Raw genomic sequence first — 24,723 nt, 5'->3', positions numbered from 1 at the left:
GGGATGTTAATAGTATTATTTGTGACAGATAACAAGTCCACATACACTGTCTGTACATAAGCACCTTTTCTGTATATTCTACACTGTTTCCATTAATGGATTACCTTAACCCACTCCCAGTGAGGACAATCCCAAAGTCTATTATGGTACTAATGCCATTCAGTTTACACTGCATGACCACAAACACAACAACAAAGTAACAATTTCTGGGTCCATATCAGCATTGTTCACATACATATTAGTGGAATGATTTTTAGACCAGATTCTCAAAAGATCTGTAAGTCAAGAGGCAATTAGAAGAAGACCCAAATATCTGGGATAACTGGAGCGGGCGAGGTCTGTTGTAGACTGTTCATGAATTTATGGAAACATTAAAGTGAAAAAGGGACAATTTTCTACCAAAGTGAGAAACTGCTTCAAGTCACCACGTCCATGTCCAATACGTGGCCCAAATAGGTTCCCAAGTCTAAGCTGGGATTAGTGGTGCAGCTCTGCACATTGCCAAGGGATTTCTCTTTTAACCTTATGCCTTCGGATGATGTGGGGGCGTGGGGGTGGGGGGAGGCGACGATGCTTAGCTGACAGACAGGTGAGACACTGTGATCTAAGACCTCAGCCAAATGGTGTTTTTTTTTTTCATTCTGCCCTGATCACCCAAATTGCTTGCTCATCAAGTATTTCCACTGTCAGTTTGAAGTACTATTGTACTATTACGACCACATAATCTATTTAAAAAAAATACGACATGTGGATAGACATATATCCTTTGCCAATCTCCACAAAATTTATGATGACATTCCTGGACAAACAGAATTATTCATTTATTCACTCTGTAACTCGCTCACTCACTTGTTTTTCCAGGGACACATGCTTTTAATAGCAGGTGCACTGTGATCATCTGTTTCAAATTGGATTGACTGACATGAGTTGAACTGAACTGAACTAAAATGAATCTATTGCTTACTTTGCCTCTTCATGACAGCAGAGTGGGGGCTCCCTCAGTTTGTTAAGTATACACACTTTATACCACTATGAAATTTATTATGATTTAAAAATATATCACTGTATATTTGATGTTTTTAGGTTTGACTTTCCCTGTGTTTATTTTAATACACTGATATGTACGAAGCAGAGATTTCATGAGGCCCAACTCTGTTATATGTGAATAGTAAACTGGCATGAAACAGACAAACTTAAACTTCTTCATGAATTTCCTTAGTTTAGCTATCTCACATGAAAAATCACTGTATATTCCTATAATTTTCCCACTAGCACTCAAAAGGTTGGGTGTAGGCCTACTACTCAATAACGACTTCACTAATAGTACATTTTTATTTATTATTTTTTAAATTCTCCCATGATATGACTAATCTTCCTATAGTTCCCATCGGAAATGAATGGCATGACAGATATAGCTGTTTTTCTTTAGAAACAGGCAACAATAGTGCAGAGGGACAGCGGTGCCAAATAGAGACTGAAGGGCTCCTCCCCCTGCCTGAGCTGGGACCTCCGCTGGCCACGGCGCTCAATCCCCACACACTTGATCCTGGACACACACTGTCACTAATGATGGACACTTGACAACAATTTTGGTGATTTTATTTCCCGGGAAAAGGAATCATAAATATTTCACGTGAATGAAGAGACATTTTTCTATCACGAAAATGGACCTACACAGAAGAAATCTGAAAGGAATGACTTGTTCGGTCGGCTCGCACAGATCACTGTGAGAAGGCTTCAGCCAGGTGAGCTATTATTAGCTGACTACATTTGTTCTGTGCTCAGGAACTTTGCAATAATTTGCATTTCATAAACACCCAACAGTTAATTGCACCTCGTTGAGGAAAACAAAACAAAACAAAACAAAACACTATTAGGCTATATTCCGATAGGGATTTGTGTGGTTGTCGATAATCCTGTAATTTATGGTATGTCACTATGCCTACTATATTGCTATAGGAATTTAGGATCACCATGTTTTTTCCCTCTCCAATTTTTCCAGTTTATTTATCGGTTTATCTCTGTTTCAGCTTTGTGATTCTGGGGTTGATTGGGCGTGTCATAGTGATGGGTTGTGGTTGCAAGAGATACTTAAATGAATTCCAGCAGAAACTGTAAGGACTGTAATGTTTTACACTTGGGACCATATCAGGCTGATTTTACATTGTTGGAGTTTACACACAACACAGAGTGTACCCTCTTACTGAGTCTTTTGAGATACCATATTGGAAGGTGGAGACACATTATGAAATATGCATTTCCACCACAATGTGAACCAGTTGGCCAATTATTGGTCTTCCTCATGAGACTTGAGGGATACATCATTACAAAAATGTATTAAAAAACAGGTAGTGTTGGCACAAAGCTTCTGTAAGGCATGCACATCTCACCGAGGGAAGTGATACAGAGTGGAGAGACAAGACAGAAAGTGAGAGGGGATGCCATGATGACAGCTATGAGCTTGCTTTGAATTCAAAACCTTGTTAGGAGCTTATATGCCACTTAGTCTGTCCAGGCGCTGGGACGCCCCAGCACAGTAAAAGAAAAAGTGAAGAGGAAAAAAAGTCCTTATCAGCAGTCCAAATGAAAATGAAAGATTGTCCAAGTTTGTTTGAACTTATTACCATCAGATTCATATATATAGGGTTAAGGTCACATGATTAGGACAAGGTTTTGTTACATCAATAAGTTGGTACATTATTACACCTGTAAGAGATTCAGAATTATATTGATTCAGTATCAATAAATGTGCATATGTTTTTTTTCTTTCTGAAGTGTGTGTAATGTGCATTATTTTAACTTGTATCTTATCACTGAAATCCAAACTGTGTTGAAACAGGTTGTTGTGCATTTGCAAGACACTGAAATGTGATCATGAGAGGAATTTTATGTTTTTGTTGGGCTAGCAGCAAGTGTTGGTTGAAGATGTAACACATTTGTATGAGTACAATTGATTTGAAAATGTACCAGATTGTCTCAGTTTAGAAATCACAACAATTTATACCATTAGCAGGTTGTGCTCTGGGTCTGAATGCTGGTTGTAAACTGGTTGTTTTCTATTGTTTAAATTCAGGAAGTACAGATGAGAGTCAGGGTACAACAAGTCCATCTTTTTAATGCAGATTAAAAAAAAAAAAAAAAAAGAAATGTTGATTTTCCAAACCAACAGATTCACCATACAGTTTGTCAGGCTCACCAAACCAGCTGGGCATTTGAGTGATGATGTAACTCACATGTAGTGTATCACCACCCCTTGGGTTTACCTTCAGTCACCCTGCAAGCACTCAGCCTGGAGTTTCAAACCTCTCTCTGACGGTGTGATTTAATTTAGTGGGGGTTGCTTAACTCCTTGGTATTAGCACTAATCTACAAGTGTACACGTGTGACAACCACAGGTCTGCCCCACAGATCAATGACTCATTATTTACTAGTAACAAACAAATGAAAGAACAAATGGGAAGAGAGTTATCTGAGGTGAAAAAAATCACCTTAAATTTTTTAAAAAATATTTCATTCTGTCATCTAGAAGCCTTTAAAATATGCAGTCCTCATTTTTGCAGTGGAATAAGTGAATCAGAATAATACGATGATGATATGGCATTTTCTTTAATACAAGTTCTGACAAGTTGATATAACTATATATAGATGACCTGGCTGTTTTATGAAACTGTACACGCCTTAGAGCTGAAGAGCACTACAGGCTGTGCCCACCCAGCAGCTCTCCTCTAAGTGGGCCTAATGGATTTAACATGCTGAATACATGACTGAACACAGAAAGTTACATTGGCTACCTATAAGCCATAGCTTAGTTATTTTAAAACCCAGGTGATCTTTCACAGTGACAGGGCGCTGATCCTGTTTAGTGTTAAAGACACGATCAGGGTGTATTTTTAGGCTCTACGCTCAGACAGTCGGTGAAAATTGGTTTTCAGTAAACACACCAGCAGCATGTTTCAGGGCATCCCATTGTCTCTGTGGACCAAGAATATGTCATGCTTAAACCACTCGACAGTGCTTTGAGGGAGCTCAGTGAGAATGATGCAGCATGATAAGACGTCACCCTCCACTTGCAGTCAACATCCAAGTCCACCTTTGCTTTTCATGTCATGTAACACATCAGATTAACAATTTGGTGAATGTTAGGCTCCGTCACGGTGTGATGGGCACCTTTTAGCTTGGTAAAAGTCATGTCATCTCACGGTCGTTACTTGTGGCCAGCCTTACCAACAATGTTCCTACCAACAGTGTTTGTCTGTACCTGTGTGCACCAGGCTGGCAGAGCTCAACAGGAGAACATGGCAAAAATCTGCACTGAGCATTCCTACTCAACCAGACAGCGGCTGTCCGCCTGCACACCTGACAACGACCTCACTGTCATTGAAAATGGGGATAGCAGGTCTGATACAACTAAAAAACTCAAGCAGACATAATAATGTTCCAGTATCTCATATGTGCTACTTTTATATCTGTCTTTGGATTCAATATGTTATTCACAGCATCAGGATTTTAAAGGAATATTCAAACATTATGGGGAAAATACTTTTTTTTCCAACTTACCTGGTCTAGGACAAGATGCTAGATAGTATTCTCACCTCTGTACATCCAGTGGTTCGGTTCCAATGGGTAGCATTTTGTGTGAGCTTAGCATAAAGACTTTAAGTCTATGGTAGTCATTAGCCTAGCTCTGTCAAAGTGAAAAAATACACCTTCCAGCAACTCCAAAGCTGTCTTATTTACTCAGTGTATCATATGTATTTGAAATACAAATCTTAGATCTGAAAAAATGAGTTGTTTTTGGAGCATAGCTCACAGGCTACAGTATAGCACTGATGTTGCCAGAGTTAGGGGCCAAATGCACACTGGTGTGATCCTTACTCAAAAAACAAAACAAAAAAAAAAACATGTGCAATCATGATACTGTAACTTGTTTTGAATAATAGCGTTCACCAAATTATTATGTGAAAAGTTCCAGTGTTGTCATTGCTGTCACTTGGTTTTCTCTACCTCTTGCCTTACAGGACGCACTCTCTTTGTGAAGACATGTCTGACATGCAGAGGGAAGGAGCTGTGTCTTTAGCCACCAGCAGACCTCCAGGGTCCCACAGAGACTCTTTTGCAGGTGCTGGGGCGATGGCCAGGTATGCTATTGTACTGATAGTTTAAGGTTTTTTTAGTGGATGTTTAGGTATTAGAGTAGGGATGGGCAATTTGGACAGCATAAAAATAGTCATTGTGATGATATTGTAGGGATGACTATTGGTGCTTGCAAAAGATATTTACATGCAAGACATTTTAATAAATACTAAGTAGTAATGTGGATGTAATAACTAAGCAGGTTGAGGCAAATAATAGAACATCTAAAACAGTGTAATAAGTTCAGAAAATTGTATCCCTTTACTGTACTACATCCTTTAAAAGCAGGAAAAGACAACACTTATACCATTGCACAATATGGCATAAGTGATATCCAAAATCCCAGATGTTTTCTCCTCTCATATCATGATATCAATGTAATCTCAGTATATTGCCCAGCTCTACATTATACGCTAACATTCAATGAAATTGTTTCACTAATAGTCTATATAAATATACGTATAGGCTACTATATCTGGTGCGAGCCTAGACAGGTGTCACTGTGCAGTGTTTTACCTCCCACTGATCCTCTAGGCTGTCTTACTTCCTCTTCATGCTGCGGAACTGGGCGTCTCACAGAATGAACCATGAGGCAGAGAGGCCTGACTCTTTCCTGGAGCGTTTTAGAGGCCCTGAGCTCAAAGACGTTTCCAGTCGAGAGAGCAATGCCTTCTCTTTGGGTCAACATGACGTCCTGCGTAAAAGAAAGTGAGTGCTGTCTGACACTTGGTGGTGGAACGAGTGCTGCAAATTGCTACTCAAGTAGAAGTACTGTCACTTTGCTGATACTTTACTTTAGTAGAAGCAGACGTACAGCTGTAAAAATCGACTCAAGAAAAAGTTAAATAAAAACAAAATAAAATTTTACCGAGTTACTTCTGCGAATAAATAACTGTGTTAGGTGCGATCTTCAAAGGATGGGACTGCACAGTTCAAACTAGACTCTTTTAAAGGTTCATTCTGCAAAACTGCCAAGGGTTGATAGAAGTGAGGACCCTGTAGACTCAACTGACAAGAGTGCATGATGGTTGAGACAACATGGTTCTCATCACAAGGCCCTTTTACCCACAATTACCAGTTAAGTCTCAGTGGTCCTCCAGCCATCTGCAGTTTTTCATTGTGCACCTTTTATTGGAAATTTGGAAATGACAAAAAGAGCTCCCACCAGTATCAAAGTATCAAAACAGGTAACATCTGGCTCCTTTTCAACCGGGGCACTGTATAGCTATAGAATGACATGATGAAAATCTTGTTAGACAGTTCTAGTAGTATGCGCACTAATTGTGCAAAAAATGTGTTCTTCCCCTTTCAAAAACCTTTCCAGTAAGTGGCCACTAGCTGCTTACAACATGAATAACTGCAACAACACAGATGAGTAAGTGTGTGCAGATCTATGTGTGACAGTAGAGCTAAAGTAGAAGTTTACAAATATTAAACAAAGAATTTTAATGTCTTTGTGCACATTATAGCCCAGGAAATGTGTGCTTTTGTAGCTGTAGGTTGGTGTGGTATATAGTTGTTTATAGCCTAGTCTGCCCCTGATTCCCTGTCTATTATGTCCTCTCCTGCATCCGGTAGTATAAACATCCCCAGCCCTTTTGCCTTTGTAGGGAATTTTTTTGTTGCAAGTCATGATGCTGATTTCACTGCATGATCCTTCAGTCGTGATGTTGGGGGACTATTTGGATATAATTTTAATATTTAGCAGATAAATGTTTGCAAATGGCAGAACAAGAGACTGTTTGATGAATTTAAACACCACAGTGTAACAGTGCCCTCTGTTGGACAAAAGTATGACCTGCACCAAACCTTCCAGCAAGGTTTTGGAAGGACTTCCAAACCTCCAGCTGATCCCTGTTCAACTTCATGTCTCCCGTGTTGGGTAGTCACGTAGCCCACTAATAGTTCCCCTTAGAAAACCTCCGCCCATTTAAACAGCATACAAAACTAAATTTGTCATTCTTAGCAAAAAAGAGGACAAAAAAGAGGAAATAAAAAAAGATGAGAAAAAGGATGAGGAGAAAAAAGATGAGAAGAAAGATGGGGACAAGAAGGAAGAGAAGAAGGATGAGAAAAAGGACGAGAAGAAAGATGAAAAGAAAGATGACAAGAAGGATGATAAGAAAGATGATAAAAAGAAAGAGGAGCCCCCGTAAGTACCCCATTATATGGATCACTTGGTGCTAGTGTGGGTTACATGAATAAGCAATTTGATAACAGAAAACAAACACATGGAGCTCTGTTTCACACTAATTATGTAAAAACATATATCTGACCACAACTTTGAGACAACATGAATTAATAATGAGCTGTTTTTAGGAAAGACATTTGGATTATGGATCCGGCGACAGACCAGTACTACAGATGGCTTTCCATCATTGCAGGGCCGGTGTTTTACAACCTGATGATGATTGTGACAAGGTATTTTCCACTTCAAGTGCTACATTTTTTTGGCCCAGTGGGACGACCACAACATTAACATGTGTACTTTCTCTTTTTCTAGAGCCTGTTTTAATGAACTCCAGGACTCATATACACGCCTTTGGATATTCCTTGACTACACCTCAGATGCTATCTACTTCATGGACACATTTGTCAGGTCAAGAACAGGTCAGATTCTTGAAATTGTTCTTTGCAGTATCAAGTTAATATGACATAACATCAGTGATCATGTAGTCTGTATACAATGCTTTGTGTCATTGGTGTCTTGGCACTACATTTTAATACGCCACTGATCTTATTCTTGTCCAACAGGTTACTTGGAACAAGGCCTGCTCGTCAAAGATTCCAAGAAACTGAGAGACCGATACAGAACAACATCGCAGTTCAAATATGATATGATTTCAATGATACCTACAGATCTGTTGTTTTTTAAATTTGGCTACAACAACCCAGAGTTCAGATTCAACCGTCTTTGTAAAATGCCGAGGCTTTTTGAATTCTTTGAGCGCACCGAAACCAGAACCAGCTTCCCTAATATGTTTCGTATCAGTAACCTTGTGCTTTATATCCTCGTTATCATCCACTGGAATGCTTGCATGTTCTTTGCCATCTCTAAAACTATTGGTTTTGGATCTGACACCTGGGTATATCCCAACATCAGTCACCCAGAGCATGGACGTTTGGCCAGAAAGTATATCTACTCCCTGTACTGGTCCACTCTGACCCTCACTACCATTGGAGAGACCCCTCCACCAGTCAGGGATGTCGAGTTCCTCTTTGTCATTGCTGACTTCCTCACTGGTGTGCTGATTTTCGCTAGTATCGTTGGTAACGTCGGTGCCATGATCTCTAACATGAATGCCTCTCGCGCGGACTTCCAGGCAAAGATCGACTCCATAAAGCAGTATATGCAGTTTCGAAAGGTCACCAAAGATCTAGAAGCTAGGGTGATCAAGTGGTTCGACTACCTATGGACTGAGAAGAAAACCTGCGATGAGAAGGAAGTGTTGAAGAACCTGCCTGACAAGCTCAAGGCTGAGATTGCCATCAATGTCCATTTGGATACGCTCAAAAAAGTGCGCATTTTCCAGGATTGTGAAGCCGGCCTGCTGATTGAATTGGTGCTCAAGCTGCAGCCTCAAGTGTTCAGTCCTGGAGATTACATCTGCAAGAAGGGTGATATTGGCAGGGAGATGTACATCATCAAGGAGGGGAAGCTGGCTGTGGTGGCTGATGATGGAGTAACCCAGTTTGTAGTGCTTAGTGATGGTGCATACTTTGGGGAAATCAGTATCTTGGGTATCAAGGGCAGTAAGGCAGGCAACAGGAGAACAGCCAACATCAGAAGTGTAGGCTACTCTGATCTCTTTGCCCTGTCGAAAGACGACTTGATGGAGGCGCTCACTGAGTACCCAGAGGCCAAGAAGGCTCTGGAGGAGAAGGGAAAAGCCATTCTGATGAAAGACAACCTGATTGATGAAGCGGTTGCTAATGCCGGCGCTGATCCCAAAGACCTGGAGGAGAAGATCGTCAAAGTGCAGAACAACCTGGACGTCATGCAGACCAAGTTTGCCAAATTGATGGCAGAGTTCACTTCAAGCCAGGCCAAAATGAAACAGAGAGTCTCTGAGATGGAGGCAAAAGTGAAATCTGTGCGACCAGAAGACCTGTCTGAGGTAGTAGCTGACAAAGACAAAAAGACCCAGTAATTTTAAAATGGCTGAAATTTACTTGGGGACTTAACAGGAAATGAAGGGATTTTTCATTTAGAACGGTAGAGTGACACTTTTTAATCGGCCACATTTATATTTATTTATAAGTCACTGTTTGTTATAATTCACCATGTACAAAAAGTGTACAGTGTATGCAGCAAATATATATTTTTGTGTATGTGCAATGATTTACAATGTGCACTTCAGGCTTCTTGTCTTGAAACTATCTTGCTCGGACACTTGTGTAAGCAATAGAAAAATTGCGTACCAAGGACACTCTGTTATTAAGATACTTTCCTAGCCTTAGTATTATGAAGAATGTGTTTCATTTTTTGCCCATTCAGTAATGGCTTTTTTTCCACACAAAATAATCAATATATTGGCTAAGAATGAATATAATGCATACAAAACAATGAAATTTTTAAATTCATTCTTAGAAATGTTGTGTATCTGTTCAAAGCAAACCCAAATGCCAGCTCAACTTGCATCTGATTTATCAATCGACATACAGTGTCATTTGTAAACCTGCAATGTTGACATGAGTATTCCTGACTAAAAACAAAAACAAAAAATAAATTGTATATATATATATATATATATATGAAACATTTATGAATGTGCTTATTTTTTAATTTTGCAGGGAAGAGAACAAAAGGTTTAAGATGCTTTGTTGTACTTATGTGAAGATTACAGTCTTGCTATTGATAACTTGTTTCTCAATGAAAGCAGGGAAAGTGAATAGGAACAAGCCAATTAAATCACTTCACTTCTCTTCATTTTTTTAACATTGATGTGGCTTGTGATTAAATGCAGGTTTCAGGGTAACAAAAAACATAAATCCAGTCAGTTTACATCAGTGTAATACAGTTCTTGGAAGTTGTCTGCGTTATGTGTGTAGTGCTGCTTTTATAGTCTGAATATATGTCTATTCAAGACAAAGTTGGTTATTCATCTTTATTCACTTTGCATAATAGTTGGTTTACATAAGAGCTTCACAATCTTACTTGCACATTTGCTATTTTTGTTTTGTTTTTGTTTTGTTTTTTTTGGTTTTTACCTGAGATATCATTTGGCCAAATTTAACAGAAAAGGACAGCGATTCTCTTACTTATGCAGGCATTGCACATTTGTCTGCAATCAGCAATAACACTTCACTGCAAACAAAACAACAAAGAACAACTTTTCCATGAGGCGTGAAGCTGGATTGCTAAATGTAAGTACATTCTGAAATCCAACTCACCACTAAAAACCACACTAAGTGGTGTAATTTACAGTATACTCATGTACAGAATACTAAGTATTCATTTTAAATCTTATAGAAGAGGCACAACACAGGAATATTCAAGAGATTAGTTCATAGCATAGTGTTGAGTGTGTTTGCACCCTGAAAGAAAACAAAGTTAAAACATAAAACCAATGAGGGAGGGGCTTAGTTTAACAGTAATATGCAGGGATCCATTCAAAAACCTCATTTTACCATAATGACAATCATTTGAGCCAGGGAGCACCATTATGCCCGGTCCAGTGACTTCTGGGAAGTGTCTGTGAGCAGGACACTTCTGTGCTATCACTGGGAGAAATGAGAAAATTCAAACTACATCAACAGAAAGAAAACAACAGCATTCACTAAATTTTGTGTGTAAGTGCACTTTCACAGTTTCACAAATCAAATGTAATTAACACCCTCGTAATGCACATGAACACAACACACGTGGAAAAAAGACACATCAGGTGGAGTCAGCAATTCTGGAGAAAGATGGTCGATATCTGAAATCAACAGATTCAGTGAATACCGCTGGCTGTCCACTGTGTGAGTGCACTGAAAAAAAAATCTGGTGTTCATACACAGGCCTGGATCTATAAAGGAAGACAAACAAAGTGGCTCAGACCGGACCACGCAACACTATTTCATCCAATCAGCAGCAGGGGGCATTTGTGGTCGTACACAGAACACAGATGGAGGGAGAGGTGGCAGTTCAAGTGAGTGGGATGGTAAAACTGGTAAAACTAATTGCAAATATTAACACTATTTCTCCAGAATCACTGGCTCCTCCTTAAACTTGCTGTATTAACTCTTTGGGAAACTTAAATCGCTTGCATTCCAGGAAAATGAGCTCTACATGTGAAAGGCCATTAGTGGAGTATGACTGAAAGACGAGTTGAGGCACATTATCACCACAGCATTTGTTTCATCGTATTCATTTCCCTCGGGAATTTTTGCAAAATTGAAGTTGAAAAATACTGTCAGAAAATGTTCTTTGTAAACCAGCGCCTTTCACAGCATCCCAAATCCTTTGGCGTAAGTGATGGCTTTGAGAAGTCTCTCCCTCAGTTTCTCCTTGGAGGAGTACTCTGGAAGCAGCAGTGCATTAAAGCAAGTGTGAGACGTCGGTAGCCTGGAAGAAAGAATAAAAAATAATGGTGCTGTATAGGATAGATCTGATCTGAGACAAACTGATCAACAGCATGTTCCACAAATATTTCAGCAACAACACAATATTTGACGTTTGGACTCTTTGTCATAATATTGATAATCAGAACTGCAGGCCTTCTTGATATATATATATATATATATATATAAATCAACTCTGATAAAATGAGAAACCATTTCACAAAACTGACTTTATTATCTAATATAGCTAAAAATACCCAGAAATGAAATCAAAGCTGGCCATCTGCATTTGAAGCTTGTAATTAGTGTGCCCTTTTTATAGCCAAAGGATCAAGAGTATGGAGCCATATCTTCGAACACTGTGCTCCGAGCCAAATACTGAATGGTGCTCACTGTACTATACCTATCTGTGTCTGGGCCGTTCTTGGCAATGATCATTTTTAATTTGCCCAGGCCGCCAACTGGTGCTCTGTCTGTGCCTGTGGTGAACTGGAGGAATAGCCTCTTCTGCTCCTCTCCAAATGAGTGAAGTGTTTCCCAGAAGTCTCTGCATGTAGAAAATAAGGCAGGCTTTAAACAGCAAAGAATTATTAGACTGTTGAAAACAAGCCAGAGTGCAAAAAAGGCTTTTCAAATAAAATGTAATAATAATAAAATATAATAATAAACTGGTGTCCTATATAAGAAGAAATAAATGAGAAGACAGAAGAGATTTACTTGATAATTTGACTGTCTTTGCTGTAACCGCCATCATATTCAGTTGTATCTTCAAGTGCTTTGAAGTCAAGATTCTGTGAAATCAGAAAACAAATACCTCATAAAACTAACACTAGCAACAAAAGGAAACAAAAATCAAATTTAAGGTTTATTCCCTCACCCTGCTCCCGCAGATTAGAAGCTCAACTTCCTCGGGTCGAAACAGATATTTCAGCGGGGACTCATTTGTGACCATAAGGAAACCTTTTTTGAAGGCCCTGAACTGTGTCTCCACACTCTTGTTCAGTATGTAGTCTGCATACAGGTCCACAAATTCCTGCGAATGACAGATGTAAAAACAGCTCTTTAAATATACAGTTAAATATATAGTAACAGTTATGAGGCAGCAGGTGTGGCTTGGCGGCCACCTGTCTGCCCCCCTCACCACCAACACTGGAGCTTCACAGTGTTGTGTTTTCTCTGCATACCTGTTCTCTCTGTACACCAATGACAGGACCCAACCATCCTGCGAGCACTGTGCAATATGTGCAAATATAGCATAATGCAATATACCTTATTACTCCTGACTTGTACATGCAACTATGCCAAACAGTATATACAGTATAATGTAGCATGCCTTCTTAATCTTGGCTTATAATTCTTGCATTTAATATCAAACCTTTTCATTTTTACCTTTAAACTTAAATTTTTCCACTGCACTGTATCACCAAGACAAATTCCTGTGTACATTGTACATTTGGTGAATAAAGCAATTCTGATTGACTCTGGTTAAGTAGCTGTGCATAATAACCTTGGTATTGCATACTGTGTAAATTATTTAAATAACATGGAAATCAATTCCTGTTGCTGTGCTTGTATAATTTATAAAACAAAAAAGGAATAAGACATAGATTTAAGCCACCGATTATGAGGATATTTGTTCAAATATGTCAGCTATGACAGCTGCACAGTGTTTAGTAGGACTCTGGGTCTGGCTCAATGTCCAGCCTCTGATTACTGCACCAGCCTAAAACAATTGGCCACTACCATCAAACCTTGTGCTATTTAGTCATTTGGACTGACTGATAAAAACCTGTGAGTTCTGTCAAAGTTGAATATAATTGTCCTAAACATAGCATACTTCACACTACTCCACACATAACGGATTTTAATTCACCTGTCTGTTCTCGTTGGTAACAGGGATTTGGTCTCCCTTTTCCTTCAAGTCGTATGAGACTGGGTTTCCAAATAGGTCGGTATGTGATATCTGGAAGGTGATCATCATGTCTTCCTCAACATTGCCTGTGTACTCAAGTACCTCCTTGAGACTCTGGAGGAGAACCTGCAATGGAAGAATATTACACCCTGAACAAGCTTTAACTTGGGCCAATAATAGATTTACCCTAACATGCAAATACTGGCTTTAACCAAATTCTAGAAACTGCCGTTGTAACTGAGACAATGCTGAGACTGATACAAAAACGTTTTATGAATATAGTACAAAAGGATTTGCATTGATTTGTAAAATTTGCAGAAAAACAAAAATGGGTAACCATTACAGTAAACATCATGAATTTTCAATGACAACTTTTTTAACCCTGACATACAGAAAAGCTGTTTAGTTTGTTTTTTTAGCTTTGATGTCTGATGCAGTGAAAACGTCTTTAGCCACAAAATTTGGGTAAGAAAGTTTTCCCGATTTTTTGACTGGTAGCACAAGACACTACCATGACAAATCTCCAGGAAAAGCAGCTACTCCAAACAAATATTTAGAAAAGCAGGACTAATGTATTGACTTTCATCATGTATTAACTTTTGAGAAAGTTACTGTACTGGATGAGAATCTGCCAGGTCAAAGTAGGTTCCTTTCTTGCCCATGAGTTTCCTATAGACAACCATTGGGAAATGTACATCCAGGATGCAATTATTGTAAATGGCAAGGCCCAGGACAATCCCAATAAGAGTATACTGGGCTTCATTCTCCAGCGAGGACGAATTAAACCAAAAAAGCTTTGTCTCGTCGTCATAGGTAAACATTCCTGTTCAGAAAATTAAACAGAGAAAATCACAACAGCAAAATTACACACTTGAATGAGTATGGATTGAATAAATTAATATAAACTGCAAACATAAAACAGGTATACAATGACAGCAATGGGGAAAAAATGCAAAATTGCGATTTCTTCACTTACCAATGTCGGGATTGAAGATTTCCTCCAAGACCAACTGAAAGAACTCCTTTGAAACGCCTCCTTCATCGACACCTTGCTCCCCCTCAAATTCAACAAACAGCTGTTTCTTCAGGTCAGAGGGGTTCTCCATGGAAATCATCTCCAACTGAAATGCAGAGGAATGGGAATTCACTGAGAAATAAGGCATAACTGCACCAATTTGTGTTACCATACACATGCAATCGTACTGCGCTGTGCTGTAACTCACTCTGACGAGGGCATCGTCAATGATGTGATCTCTGCGCACTTTCAGCTTCAGATAGGGGTTGGGTTGCTGGCCCTGCACCATGCTGTAGAGTGCAGTGATGCGTCGTTCGCTGTACATCCTGATCCTGTTGTCATAGTACAGTCCCTGGTTCTTGGTGATGGCGTTGAGGATGAACGGGCAGCTCTGGAAAGAAAACTTGGTTTCGGCGTCCACCTTGAAGAAGGTGAAATCCTTGTCCATCTCAATCACGTCGTTCAGCGACTCGTTGATAAAATCCTCAAAGGGGATAAGGGGCTTTCTGCAGTCCACGGTTCTAACACCAAGTTCTTTTTCCAGAGGGTTGATCCGAGGACCCTTCCTGTATAGCCGCTCTTCACCTAGCAGTTCCTGCAGGGTGAGCTCATCTGACTCCGATTCTTCATCTTCCTCCTCATTATGGTCTACATCCAGGTCCCCAGCCAGGATACTTGCGTAGAAGACCACTTTTAAACAATTGGTAGCGGCCACCACAGTCTCGTCATCATTTACAAGATGTTCGCTGTCGTATTCATTGCTGATTATTGTGAAAGTGATGAGCTGCTGGAAGGTCTCCATCATACGGCGAATATGTGGAAGACCGAACCGCGCCCAGACTTTTGACAACTTGGCGAGAGCAGATACTGGCAGCTTGCTCATGGCCTTGCAGAACAGCGGCATCGCCATCTCCAGGTACTCTGGGCTGTGAAGGTTGCTGTTCTCCATCACAATGATGAAGATGTTTAAGTAATCAGGGTTTGTCTCATAGACATCAAGGTATTCCAGGTCAAGTTCCACATTCGGAGTTAGGTAAACCAGAGCATTTACAAGAGCTGCCTCTATCTGTTCATTGGCCAGGAGTCTGTCATACACCCTCCTCACAGCATCAATGTCCACAGTAACCTCATCGGGGCCAACTGTTTGAGTGGGACTGTCCTCTGGTAAAGCAGCAGCAGCAGAGGAACCACCCATCTTCTCTGATACAGCGGCTGATCGCTCCTTATGCTTGTCCACATCTGTTGGCTCAAAAGAGTGGAGCTCTTCTGTGGTGTGAGGTGCAACCTTCCTAAAGCTTTTAATCAGAGCCTCTGCATTGGAGAAGACTTTGCCAATGATGCGGATGAGAACTGAGTAGTCCCCTTCTTCCTCACAGACAGTCAGGATCGTATATACAGTGTCCTCTGTGAGGTAATGAACATCTGGACAAAAAGAGCAAAAATGAAAAAAATGAATGCACTAACAGCGTATAATAGGTTTAAATTCAGTTTCGATGACTGAAAGAGTTAGATTTACCTGAAAAGTCTTCCTTGGTGCCCAAGAGGTCCTTGCTGCTCATCATATTGCTGAAGTTAGGGCGGATTCCGTTGGCACTGGTGTCTGGATGGAGAGCACCAGATTCACTCTTGGAAGCGTGAGGATCACAGAGTTTTGCGTTAATCTTAAAAAGCTCAAGCGCTTTGACAGCCGCTGAATTGCTATCCACAGGTTGAAAATCACAACATGATGCACAAAACTCATTCGTGCAGTTGCCATTTCCACAGCCCTCAGTTAACTGCCGAAAGTAGCGCTCAATTAGATGCTTTGCAGCCGCTTTCTTCCTGTGCAAGACATTTAAACAGGAATTTAGAACGTTTATTCAACATCATCTATGATTACAACAAAGTCTAAACATGTATTTGTAGTGGAAATAATGATGTATATGAAATGCTATTTGCTACCTCATGAAATACTAATATTCAACATGCAGAACATATTTTGTTTTGAAAAGACAGGACATAACTCATAGACTTCATTGAAGGAAAACTTCAATGGTAGATATGTACCTAAAAATCAACATTTGCCTGGGGTGCAACAGTGAGGAAAGGGATATCAGTTTAACTAGTGGCATATTTATTAGTGTGGCTAATTAGTTTTTTTTTTCTAGTTTTGCAAGTCCAAATGTCATGACTTACATTCGGCTGGATTCAAAGACCACTGCTATAGGCCCACTTTATAGTCCTGTAAAAGAAAATACATTAAAATCATGTTCTAAAGTAACATCTCATTGACTGCACACTGACCTACAGCAGTTAGACTGGACAATTCAGAACTTATCAGAACAAAAAATGGGTCACTGAGTTCCGTGTTGGTGTTTTTAGTGGTCTTGTGTTATATGTTGCACTTTATGGTGTTTTAAAATATATTTATATCTGAATGTGAATTATATGTAGCTGTATGGGTGGATTTATGTGTGTGTACACTGTGAGTGAGTGTAAGGGTGCATGTGTAGCCACCAGCTTTCTATTTTTAATTAAGTGTAATGTAAATTCTGCTTTTATTCAGTTCACTGTGAGCATGAATGTTAATAAACTCAGACTGTAAATACACGACGTCATTACGCTCCTGACTCACAAGTAGCTTGCTCCAATTGAACGTGTTCAAATCACAGCTCATTTTGTGCTATTGGCAATACACCACACAGTGTAGGCTACCCTTTACACCGAAAATGCCCCTCTGAGCACCACAAGGCAACCAAACGATCCTGGCATCACTCCCTCAGTATCAAGCACTCTGTAATTACATTATGTTATTAGCTTGCGGCGACCTGGCTACAATGATTCATTCACAAAAGCAACATGATGGTGCAAAAAGTTGACAGCTGACTCTGGCGACCTGTCAACGCTCCAGGCTGGATTTTATTGGTTTTTTTTTTTTTTTTTTTTATTATTTTGTCTTTAGTGTTGCGAGCCAGCGAGGGAAATAAAGTGGTTATATGTGTATTTATATATATCATAGAACGCTATTTCAGCCTCAGTGGTGTTTATGTGTTTCATGGCTTCCTACCGACCTGTGTTTTCAGCAGGGGCAGTCCTGTCAATCTGTCTGTGACTGTGCAAAATCACTTCTCCTGACAGTCGGAGCTGTGCTGCGCGTCCATCTGCTCGATCCGCTCGCTGTGTGCCGCCTCGATACAAATAAATTCAATCTGCACGCGAATAACGCTCACGGGTAATGATTAGCAGCCGGCCTTAACGTTTCTTGTTCGCAAATCAAAACAAAATATTCTGTACCATCTTGTAAACAACACTGTGATGTATCCCAGCATGCAGCGCGAGGTTGTCAAACACCCTGGGCTGGTGGGAAGGACCCCAAAATGTGGAGGTTCCCCTACCGGAGGCGCAACAAAATACAACAATGTTTTTTTTAAGTACCGATAATAATAAAACAGATCTAAAATCTAAGATCTCCCATAAATGAAATGGATTCTTGTGTGAAATATTTTTCCGGAATATGAGGTAAATCTGTCCATATTTCCATACATGATCTCAACAAAAAGACGTGGAAAAACAAAGCCAGCTGAAGTGCTTACACAAGAAGTCAGCAGAAAGTCAGACTTAATATGTTACAAGTCAGGATGGATGTATCGCCACAGTCAGAGCGGCTGTGAATGTCAGAGGCGGATTTCCGTATCGAAGACAGCCGAGGCGCGCCTGCTCCGTGTGCGCGCCCCCTCAACTCTAAATTCAAAAGTGAAATTGTCACTTCTGTTGCCAAAGTAGACATTTCATTGTAGAAATCAGTACATTTTCAGATCCGGAATCACAGCATAAACAGGTGTGAAATACAAAAACACAAACAAAAACAACAACAGCAACAACAACAACAACAACAACAACAAAATGACTGCATTGAATGTAGTTACAATGTATTTCATGTTGCATGTAATCATAAACATGTACTCAACCACACTCTGGACAAGAAATCAGTGCATTATACATTTTATATACATTTGCATATGCTAGTATCAAATGTATATAAAATACCAAACAAATCAGTACATAGCCTTCATGTTTAAAGAGTCTTGAATCACATCATACACACATACCTAAAAAACAGAAATGATTACAGTGTATATAAATATGATTTTTGTGTTGTCATACTCTTGCTCTCTCTCTCTCTCTCTCTCTCTCTCTCTCTCACTCTCTCCCTCCATGCGGGTTAGAGGCAGTAAAATCATATTTAACAAGATTAAATGCAACAGTTGGCAGCCTCTTGTCCTTAACACACACTACAGTAATATGGAAATAATGCCCATATAGTGACTCTTATATAGCTGCAGATAGGGGTTACACCACTTTATTAACTAATAATATAAACATGACCATGTAGTATTTATACAAGCAGTTTCAAATTGAAGAGGATTGAGTGCTTGGGTGCAAAATAAGAAAAGAAGAAGAGGATAAGTTAAGTGAGTAGTCAATGTATGGATTATTATGGACCGCCCTGTGTGGCTGTCACTCCTCCAGTGGAAGTGGCTGGAGCTGAGAGGATTTTTTTTACCGGATGAAGTGAGTCAAAATCCAGCTGAGGTCCAGCATGACACACACCCAGTTCAGACATCATGCTGTCGTAAACATGACCCATGCAGCGGCTGGGCAGATTTCTTACAAGGAAGCCACTGAGGGCCAAGGTATCTGATGTGCGACAGCACTGCCAAAAACAGTACCTGATCTCTTACAATAATAGTTTTATTTTTGAAATGTTTGCTTACAGTTGTGTGCAATATGTTTCTCAATATTTCACTTTTTACTATTTAATTGTTTTTGAAATATAATCGCTATTCATTATGCAGGCTAATTTTGTTGTTTTGCACTTATATTGTAATAAAAATGGTTAGTACTCCACAATGTTCCACTAACTATTTGGAATTTTGTGGGTGTCAGGGATGGGGGGCAGTGTATCATCTCGCCTAAGGCAGGAAAATGACCTGGCTCCACCGCTGAGTAAATATAGACTCATAAACGCAGATTTAAAGTGAGCAAAAAAAGAGAAAAATTCTGTTTTATGACACATGTTCTCATATACTTTTTCATATCTTTTCCATAGTTTGTCATAGGAAGACAAATGAGGCCTTATTGGGTTGTTGTGATTGTGTTGAATTTGATGATATGTAGCCGTAGCATGCACCGTCAGTGAAAACCATCAAAGAATATCTGAGTTGGCTGGGCTCTGTACCTAAACTGCAGGTTCGTGTTTACATTCGGCCAGGGTTTGTGAAATGTTTTGGACCAGGTACCACCTCTGATCACACCTAAACATTCAAGTACCGCACACCATCTCACTATGATTTCACAAGGAACCGCAGCAAAATGCCTCCTTTGGTGTAGTCATAAGTGCATCTGTGGAAAATAGTAATTATTTTGTTATTATAAATAAAAATATACCCAACAAGTGCTCATTTTTCTTTCTATGAAAACCTGTGGAGGAGATGAAAAAAAAAAAAAAAACAGTATATGGGTACATTTGTCATAAAACATATATTGTTCCCTCTAATAAAGTGATGAAGTAAAAGTCTGCGTCAGTGTGCGGAGGATCTGTTTGTCTTAATATATTTTTTCTGTTTTTGACTACTTTAAATCTGTCTTTATGAGTCTATATTTCAAGCATAAATCATGCTATTCACATCTACTTTATTTCAAATATGGAGATGCAGCTGTCTTTCACCTTTCACCTTTTTTTTTTGTTAAGGTGGAATATAGAAATATGGACCAATATATCAATCAATCAATCATCATTATACAGCAGTTTTCCTATAAATACATGTAACACGAAGTGCTTCACACAATGCTTCTGGTCTTGGTTAGTACTCGATTTGCTGCATTCTGAGTGATCTGTAGCTTAGTTGAGGCTTTTTTAGCAAGACCAGAAAATAGAGGAACATTCCAGTGATCAAGCTTACTGGTGATAAAAAAAAAAAAAAAAGTTTTGTAGTAAAATATTTTTATACAAGAATCCATTTCATTTATGGTCGATGCTAAAAAACATTATTGTATTTTGTTGTACCTCCAAAACTGACAGTGACAGCGCAAAGCCTCAATGTTTGTGCCGAAATCACTTAAATTAAGTCACCTTTAAACAGAACAACCTTTACCTAATCTCTAGACAATAAAGTCACTCTGGGCAGACTTGATTCTCACAGAGTTTGCAATCTTTCATTTAATTCATTTGACAAATCCCTCTCATCTCTTTTGTGGAACCCAGAACCCCGTTGCTCTTTAGGTTTTGGTGGTGGAGCATGGATTCACTTGACAGCTAATTCCTCATGTCTTTCCCCTCCATCAGTTTCCGAATCTATTTAAATGGCACTGGCTAACAACCACTCATCAATCAAATAACCCATAACTGCGACATCCAATTCATTCACATGGTAGAGGGGAGCCACTAGTGCATTATTTCACCTCATATAATATTAACCACATTACTGTTTTCTATCCATTCCAATCTATTCAGAGTTCATCCACATACAGGTCCTTTGGCGTTGTGAAATGCAGAACGAGGCTCCTACAGTTTATTCACACTACATGCATGTCTACTTCAAAATAGTGCATCAAATTCTCCCTTTTTTTCTATTCCTAATATTTCTGTTTGGTCAGAGCATTCTTCCCTAAAGCCATATAGTTATACTTTTGATTAAAAAAAAAAAATAAAGATATAATCTTGACCTGTTTCTTTTGCATTTAAGTGTGAAAAGTGGGCCTATTGTGTTATAAAGATGGAGGCAAAAATAATAAAATAATAAAAATAAAAATCTTCAAGAAGTCACCCTTTATTTAGAGGTTCATTGGTAAGTCATTTCATACTCTTGTAATTGTTGCTAGTAATCCTTGAACAGGCTTCATGACTTGGGGTGTTCAGTTATGCATTCATTATAGAAAGTATAACATCATCCTGGCAAAAACGTTATGATAATAGTTACATCTCTGCTCTGACACATGGATGGATACACAGTGATGTCAGTAAGAAACTCCTACATGTTTTCTATGAGGGGTTCCAGCAAGTGTTTTCTTTTTTATCCTGTGCTTTGCCTGGTTGTTTCTAGTGAGCTCAAAAGGTCTTTGCAACCCAGTTTCCAGAAATACAAACAACCAATAAATACATTGAAATGTCAACGTTTCTCAGCCAAAAACAGGCTGCATATCAACATTTAGATCTATACCCAACGTGGTGGAGCCAGCATCAGCGTCACTATCTCATTAACTACTTTAGCCACCGTTGTTTGCCAGCAAAACTACGGCTAGGAAAGCGTTTATTGTCACGGTTAAGTTTGGGAAAGGTTCAATGTCGTGGTTAGGGTTAGGAAAAAGTCATGGTTAATGTTATAAAACGTTAGCTAATGTTTGCTAATATTAACTAGCTATTGGTTCTCACTTGACATTGGACATGAATTCCTGTTGAGTGGGCCATCCACCACCCCACCATTAACTTGTAATCTGATCTTTTTCACTCACTTTACACTTTATCACAAATCTTGACAACGTGACATTTCATCATGCTCTTGGTTTGCAGTAACGTAAGATACCAACATTTTCCCCTGAAGACTGGGCTGTTCTTGTAGTGAACGACTGGTGACAGTCTTCTACAGACAGATTTCAGATGCATGTTCACAGGTGTGTGTATTTGACACCAGGTGCTGCACGGCTCCCCGGATTTGCGACGCTTGATGGGTGTGTCAGTCCTGATGATTGACAGTTGCTCTCTCCTATAACCACGCAAACACTTCCCAGCTGCACCTGATTGGATGAACACTTCACTTGTGGGCCATCCTCTCCCAGATTTAAAACTGGACCAACATGTCTACTCTTTTGGAAACTTTGTTGCATATTTCTGAGAACAATTGAGGCACAAAATAAACCATGCAGCTGCTGAATCTGTCTTCCTTTCAGAGATACGATAGCTAGTTTAAAAGTTTGTCAGGAGTTTCCAGAGGTGTACGTTGCACAGAGTAGCCTAGACCTAAACTTTCTGCAAATGAGGAGACACAAACACGATGTCGCGTCACTCGACATGCAACACAGCACTACCAGAATGCATTGCACAGCTGCTTACATAGACAGTGAAGCATGGAAATGACTGATCCTGTGGACATGCACCATTAGGAGGTCCTTTGTCAAAGCTGCAGTTAAAATTCCTGAATGAACATAGGTTGTCGCTTCTGGTGGGTCAAGCCTGTCTGGACTGCATCTGCACTTGGTTTACACTTTACATGACTTGTTGTACTTTCCTGCACTTGCTTGTTGTCCTGCACTGCGCCTGACTTGTGCTTTACTGCACTGGAATTTGTTCTACGCTGCTATACTTGATTTATTGTTCTGCACTATACATGACTCGTTGCTTTTATAATGACTGACATTTTGCATGATTTTGCTTCTGCGTCTTTTCCTGCCAATAATCCTGTTCTATCTGGGATTGTGTTTTAGTATATATTGCCGTTGTTGTGTGTTGACTGGATCTCGGGTTGTAATGACTTTCCAATCTGGGGATGAATATAAAGTTGTCTGTCTATAGTCAAGGTGTGTAGTATTTGAAAAGTAATCACCGCCGCAAGCTGTGTTGATAGAGGCCATGAGACAGTGCAATCTCATTTATAACCCCTAAATCATATTCATAAACCGTAAATCAAAACTAACATATAGCACGTAGTCAAAACCCTGGCGTCTCATTCTGCAATAGGGCCTTGTAAATTATGCATTATCTAATCCGTGTGCATTGCTCTCATGGTGCTGGGGAATGTTTGTTATTCTGTCAGCGTACAAGATAGAGTTTTACATTCCATGTGACATTTTGTTTCTGTGCCTATCAGTGCTTTGTGTCACAATGAAGGCTCAGCCGCTTCATCTTAAACCGGGTGCCACACACCAGAGGTCATAACGAAGTAAATATGGATGTTAAAAGCAGTGGATCAAATGGAAATGAAATTCAGATTTTGGTAATATGCACACACATTCAAATCGATGCTCTAGAGAAAATTACTGGATTGCTAACAAGCTGTTTTCCTTTTTATGAATTATGGAATACATCTGAAAATGAAACCCCAGGATAGTATAAGGGAGGTTCACATTCAAATTGCCATGTTGATCGAATGGATAAATTATGTGACATTAATCTGCTACCTCTTTGTCTAGAATGAACATATGGCTGTTAGTAAACCACATGCAGTTATGCACATGAACACTGGGAGTCTCTGTAATCACACAAAGCATCAGGTCCTCAAGAGAAGTTACCATATCAGCCAAGCACTTCTGTCCTAACAAAGGGATCTGTCTTTTTTTCTTTCTTTCCTTGCACTGTCATATTGGAATGCACTCTGAAACATTTGTGCCACCGCTGAAGGACAAATGTCTAGGCAATGTCAAGCATTTCATATCATTATCTTAATTTCTGAGAAATTTAAAGAGCCAGCATCTTGGGTAGACTGCCTGTTGTCAGGAGGCTCAGAAATACCAGCAGCTTCCTCAGACAGATTGCTGCAAAAATGAAATCTACACCACACTAACTACAAAATACTGTAAACGAATATGAAATGAGTATGAAGTTTCTAATTGGAATTGATTACTGAATATATACATATTTTTTTTAAATTAATTTGGGCTGTTTACAAAGAGAAAAAAAAAAAACAAGTATGGGTGAATTAAAAGAGAAAAAGCCTTCACACAGCTTTTCAGGGGTTTGCTGTTTCCTTTAAGAGAGATCCTCAGCATGCCATGACAAAAACAGAGTAGCAGCACCGTGCTCTTTTGTTCAGGGAGACAGTCAGCAGCTCCTTGAAGCATCAGTGTGGTCAGGGAGCCTTAAACAGGTGAATCTGAACCATTTTGCCCGTAACCTTTAATTGCTAGAGGACTCCTCATATCAGCTCACTCCAGCGTTTTGGAAAGTAGGGGCCAACCTCTTAACCTAACTCCGTCATGTGGATTTAATCACACTTTTCAATTGTCACTATGTTCTATTGCAATACATAACTCAAAGTTTTAAAAGTTCCTTTTTAATTGCAAATGATAAAAACTTGTGCATTAAAGATTTGTTTACAGTAATGTGAGAGATATTCAGCGGTGAAAAGTCAATAGTACTACACCT

The 24,723-nt window shown here is 39.5% G+C and overlaps 2 protein-coding genes across 2 annotated transcripts; one reads left to right on the top strand and one right to left on the bottom strand.

Annotated features, from left to right (window-relative positions):
• The first annotated feature begins 1,560 nt into the window (after positions 1-1,560).
• On the top strand, positions 1,561-9,810 carry LOC115357360 (cyclic nucleotide-gated channel cone photoreceptor subunit alpha). Its single transcript, XM_074933712.1, is given in 9 exon segments — positions 1,561-1,745; positions 4,272-4,396; positions 5,019-5,138; positions 5,713-5,850; positions 6,458-6,508; positions 7,100-7,285; positions 7,453-7,554; positions 7,637-7,743; positions 7,888-9,810. Coding segments are annotated over 8 exon segments (2,202 nt in total). The 5' UTR covers positions 1,561-1,745; positions 4,272-4,295; the 3' UTR covers positions 9,285-9,810.
• A 280-nt stretch (positions 9,811-10,090) lies between these two features.
• Positions 10,091-17,910, bottom strand: ube3a (ubiquitin protein ligase E3A). Its single transcript, XM_030050173.1, has 11 exons — positions 17,657-17,910; positions 16,782-16,827; positions 16,123-16,427; positions 14,815-16,028; positions 14,568-14,712; positions 14,209-14,414; positions 13,553-13,717; positions 12,557-12,712; positions 12,397-12,470; positions 12,083-12,226; positions 10,091-11,683 (listed from the first exon to the last, which is right to left on the bottom strand). Coding segments are annotated over exons 2-11 (2,532 nt in total). The 5' UTR covers positions 16,784-16,827; positions 17,657-17,910; the 3' UTR covers positions 10,091-11,562.
• Between the last annotated feature and the right edge of the window lie 6,813 nt (positions 17,911-24,723).

The sequence above is a fragment of the Myripristis murdjan genome, chromosome 4, assembly GCF_902150065.1.
Source record: "Myripristis murdjan chromosome 4, fMyrMur1.1, whole genome shotgun sequence".
Lineage (NCBI taxonomy): Eukaryota > Metazoa > Chordata > Actinopteri > Holocentriformes > Holocentridae > Myripristis > Myripristis murdjan.
The sequence above is the reverse complement of the archived record's forward strand: the minus strand, read 5'-3'. Positions and strand labels throughout refer to the sequence as shown.